At 45.3% G+C, this 4,287-nt stretch overlaps 1 protein-coding gene across 1 annotated transcript; it reads left to right on the forward strand.

The window, feature by feature from the left end:
* Positions 1 to 56: 56 nt before the first annotated feature.
* ATP5S (ATP synthase, H+ transporting, mitochondrial Fo complex, subunit s (factor B)) lies at positions 57 to 3,680 on the forward strand (the record flags this gene model as incomplete). The annotated part of the gene is made up of 4 exons (XM_009876146.1): positions 57 to 163; positions 1,281 to 1,489; positions 2,379 to 2,550; positions 3,447 to 3,680. Coding segments are annotated over 4 exons (603 nt in total), but the record flags the coding sequence as incomplete, so codon positions are not given.
* Between the last annotated feature and the right edge of the window lie 607 nt (positions 3,681 to 4,287).

Genomic DNA, 4,287 nt, shown 5'->3' on the forward strand with positions numbered 1-4,287 from the left:
GAGGCTCGCATTCCGGCTTAACCTCTCCGTTTCCCCTCTGTCTCCTTTTCTTCAAGGGCATGGTGCTGGTGGGCAGAGTCGCGCAGCCGGTGTGCGGCCTCAGCCGGGCAGCGCCGGGCGCCCGCAGACGCTTCTGGGGCTGGCTCAACGCCGTGTTCAACAAGTAAGAGCGGCTCGGTGAGGCCAAGGCAGGGAACGGGGCCACCTACCCGACCCGCTTGGCGAAGCGGACAGAATTAAGTCCTGGGAGAATGTTTTCTGTTATCAGCGCTCTTTTGCCCCAGATTGCATGTGGATGCTCAGCCGGGCTTGTTCCTCGCCCGTTGGCAGTTCGAAGCTGCGGCCTTCCCGAGGCAGGGGTGCGCTTTGCTCCTCTCCCAGGGCTGGCCCAGGCAAACCGTCAGTGTGGATTCTCTCCCAGAATACCGATTTTCCTTTGATCCTCAAATTTATATCAGCAGCACGACCACGCGCCCTTTACTCACTCAGAAAAGCATCAAACCAGCTCATCGTGTACAATGTGATTCAGCCACTCGAGTTTCACCGTTGCTTTCAGAAAGATACAGCTTTTCTCTGTGAAACACTCTCTGCTTATAGCTTTTGGCAGCAGTTAATAGCTTTGCCTTACGCCTTCTAGCTCAGTGGGAAGAGTTGTGGGGTGTAGCTGACTGCTCAACCTGACAGGAGCGTCTTCACCTCAGGTCTCTGCTTCTGCCTTCAGTACTTCTCACCAGAGACAAATAGCCTTTTCCTGAATGGTCCCAAAGATTTTAACTAATTGCTTAAGAGTGTCTTTGAAAAAAAAAAAATTATTGTTGAGGGAAATGACGTACAATTGTTCAGGAATTACATACATGTGATGGACAATGAGAGGTTTTTATACAAGGAAAATATGTTTGGGAGACAAATTTGCAATTGTTCTAAAGCCTTATTGTGGATAGAGAAAGGTCGGTTTTTTTCTCTCTCCTCACAGACATGGAAGGAATTGGTCAATTAGAAGGTTTAACACAATGCCAAGTCAAATTGCTTGTGTATTCTTTCCTTTTTCTACTAAAAGCAGTGGCCATTTAAAACATGCTTAAGAAAATCCTTACACCAGGCTGATTAAGAACCATGGCAATCCAAATAATTCTATATAAACCACTTCCAGTAAATTGTAATCTTACTTCTCTGACATCTTATCACACACATAACCAAATACTTGTGCAGTATTGTTATCGTCAAGTCAATAAATCTGCCAATTTACAGAAACCGTGTGAATGCTCTTTCTGTCTTGGCAGAGTGGACTACGAACGGATACAGGCTGTTGGCCCTGACAGAGCGGCTTCCGAATGGCTGTTGCGGTGCGGTGCCCTGGTGCGCTATCAAGGCTACCAGAAGTGGCAGCAGGACTACAACGGTCTCCCAACGGGGCCCTTGGGGAAATACAAGATAGAAGCAATCAACGCCACTGACTCCTGCATCATGTACAGAGGATTTGACTATCTGGGTAATGTAGACAGAGCTGTGCAAACCTTATACCGCATAGTCTTTCGGTTGCATCAAAATATGAATAACCGTGTTATTTGCATGTTCCCTACTAAGATAAAGCAAAATCTTTTGATTTTTTTCTTTCTCTTAAAATGGCTCTACAAATTCTGAGCATTCCCTAAGATTTTGCTGGAGGTGTGGTGTGAAGCAGAAATAGATTTGGAACATGATCAACCCTTGCCTGAAGTGACAGGAACACTAAGGAAGCGTGACAAAGATTTGCTGTTTCATTGAGGTTATGGTTAGTAGCTGGTAGCAAGAAGCACTAGTTGAAATATCCTTTTTCTTCTAAACCAAGTGATGATTTTGCTGTCTGCAAATACGTAATACTGCTTGTTCAGGTGATCCTGCTCTGGTGGGGGGGCTGGACTAGATGATCTTTTGAGGTCCCTTCCAACCCCTGACATTCTGTGATTCTCCAGGCGTTTATGATGTCTTCAATGACAAAAAAAAAGGAAGCTGTCAGTTTCATACAAACTAAGAGATTGTTTCAGGTCTCCTTTAAATACAAAAATGGGCAACAGACCATTTCATTTGTCTGTTGGCATGGGGTCCTTCCTTGAATTTCCTGCATTAGTATGTTCCTAAGTTTGAGTCATTGTCTGTCGTCACCCAAACTTGTTGAGTTTTTTTGTTATTTGCCCATGTCAGAGTTTTTAGAACCTTGCCAGCACAGTACAGGCCCCGCGGCTTTCATAAATTTGAAGTGCCACAAAGTAACTTTGGAGATTGATTGTACGTTACAGCCCCACTGTACAAATGAGCGTGTTGGTCTGTGGTTTTGGAGGCAGTTCCTAAACCTGAGAACTTAACAACTCTGAAGCAAATGCTCATTTTGCTCTTTCTAGATGGTCTGGAACACGTTACAGAAATCAAGCTGCAGAAGTGTATTTACATACAGGACGAGTGCCTGCAGAGGCTCAGCGAGACGAAGAATCTCCAGAAGAGCCTCCTCCAGCTGCAGATCATTTCCTGTGGGAACGTCACGGATAAAGGCATTATTGCCCTTCACAAGCTGACGTACGTGAGTGGCTTGGCTTTCCTTGTGGCTTGGCTCTCCTTGCTCCACTCGTCCCCACAGTGGCTGGAAGGGCCAAAGCGTGAACGTCTCGGGCTTGTTTCAGAGTGCACAGGGCCGTGGGTGTTTGGGGACTGCCCTGAGTGACAAGACAGGCTGGGAGGGATGGCGCGGCCACTGCACGAATGTTTCTTCAAGTGTGGTTGAAGGCAGTGTGGTGGGTAGCTCTGGAAAGACCTGTGGATTAATGTCCACATATTAACCAGCCTTTTAAGGCTGTTGTTGGGGAGATGCAGAGCACTGAGGCCTGCAGCTGAGGACACCAGAATCATCCCCTGCAGTACCTGAATCTGTAGCTGCGCTTCTGTCCTCCGAGTTGAGCACAGCATCTCCCGATTATGCTTGAAGTAACGTACACGGTGCTGACGGTTGTGCGAACTAGAGCAGGGCCTGTGCTCTCTGCTGATGCACAACCTTTGCAAGAGCAGTGAATGGGAACAGCTGCCTTTCGTGTTGGCAGACAAGGTGGGTTTTCCTTGAGTATAAGTAATTAGCGACCTTCTACTCCTGACTCCCCTGCCACCACTGCTTTTCCATGCCGCGTAACTTCTATTAAGTCTTTCTATGCCTCATGTTGTATCCTGTGTGTCAGTGATATTCTCACTGTGGCCTGAAAGGTCTTAGGGCAGAGCTATGTTTTCTGGCATGCGGGAAGCAATATGGGTTGGATACTGTGCGCTCTGGTAGCTCTGAAGCACATCTGGAGGTGCTTTATTTAGCCATTAGAACTAGTAGCCTTTTAAAATACTCAAAATAACTACATAGAATAATCCTTTGTCTAATTTCTACGTCAACTGTTAAACTACAGTTGCTGACTTTTCTTTTTTAATATTTATAGGAACCTTGAATATTTGTATCTGAGTGACCTTCCTGGGATAAGAGAGAAAGAAACCACTGTCCAAGTTCTTCGTCAGGCACTGCCAAACCTCGAGCTGGAGCTGGATTTAGAATAAACACAACTGCACGTGACTGAAGTGTATTTGATGCCACAGTATTCATAATACGGTGCATAAATTAAATCGTAGATGCAGCTGTATTTCCAGGCATGGATATAAGCCTGGATCTCCCAGTCCAGCCTTAAAACCCGTGTGCAATCTTTTACAAAATTAAGTTTAATGAAGCTTAAACTATACGTGAATCAGCAACAGAGAAGGTAGGTTTCTGCGCACAGTCTTTGTTTTTTTATTCATGTTTTTACAGGAAGCTGTTATGATATCAGTTAGAAGTTTCCATGCATTTTATTGTACAGGAATTCTCGTGTGAAATGACAGTGGGAAGAATGTCAGTGTTGTACAGCAGCGCCGTACGCCTGTAGTGCATATTGTTGGTGCTGTGGGAATGAGCCGTCTGCTCTCCGAGAATCGCTCCCAGTCAGTGGGTGTCAATTCAGTAAAATGGCTTATGGGCCTTTTTTCCTGTTCCTCACGCTTCGACTCATGTAACCCATGTTTGTTTTAAATGGAGCGATCAGAAGAGAATGATTCCTTCTCAGGAAGAACCTAGCATTTTTAGTCAAATTTCTGGCTTTGGTAGTTGGGGAAAGAAAAGCAGAAGGCAGCGGCTCCACTTGTAATACGAAGTATTACATTTCTTTTATGCAAAATCAACACAATGTTACATCTTGAGATTACACAAAACCCAAGAATTGTTCTAATACATATACGTAGGTAGAATTTCTG

The sequence above is a fragment of the Apaloderma vittatum genome, unplaced genomic scaffold (genome assembly GCF_000703405.1).
Source record: "Apaloderma vittatum isolate BGI_N311 unplaced genomic scaffold, ASM70340v1 scaffold34369, whole genome shotgun sequence".
Taxonomy (NCBI): domain Eukaryota; kingdom Metazoa; phylum Chordata; class Aves; order Trogoniformes; family Trogonidae; genus Apaloderma; species Apaloderma vittatum.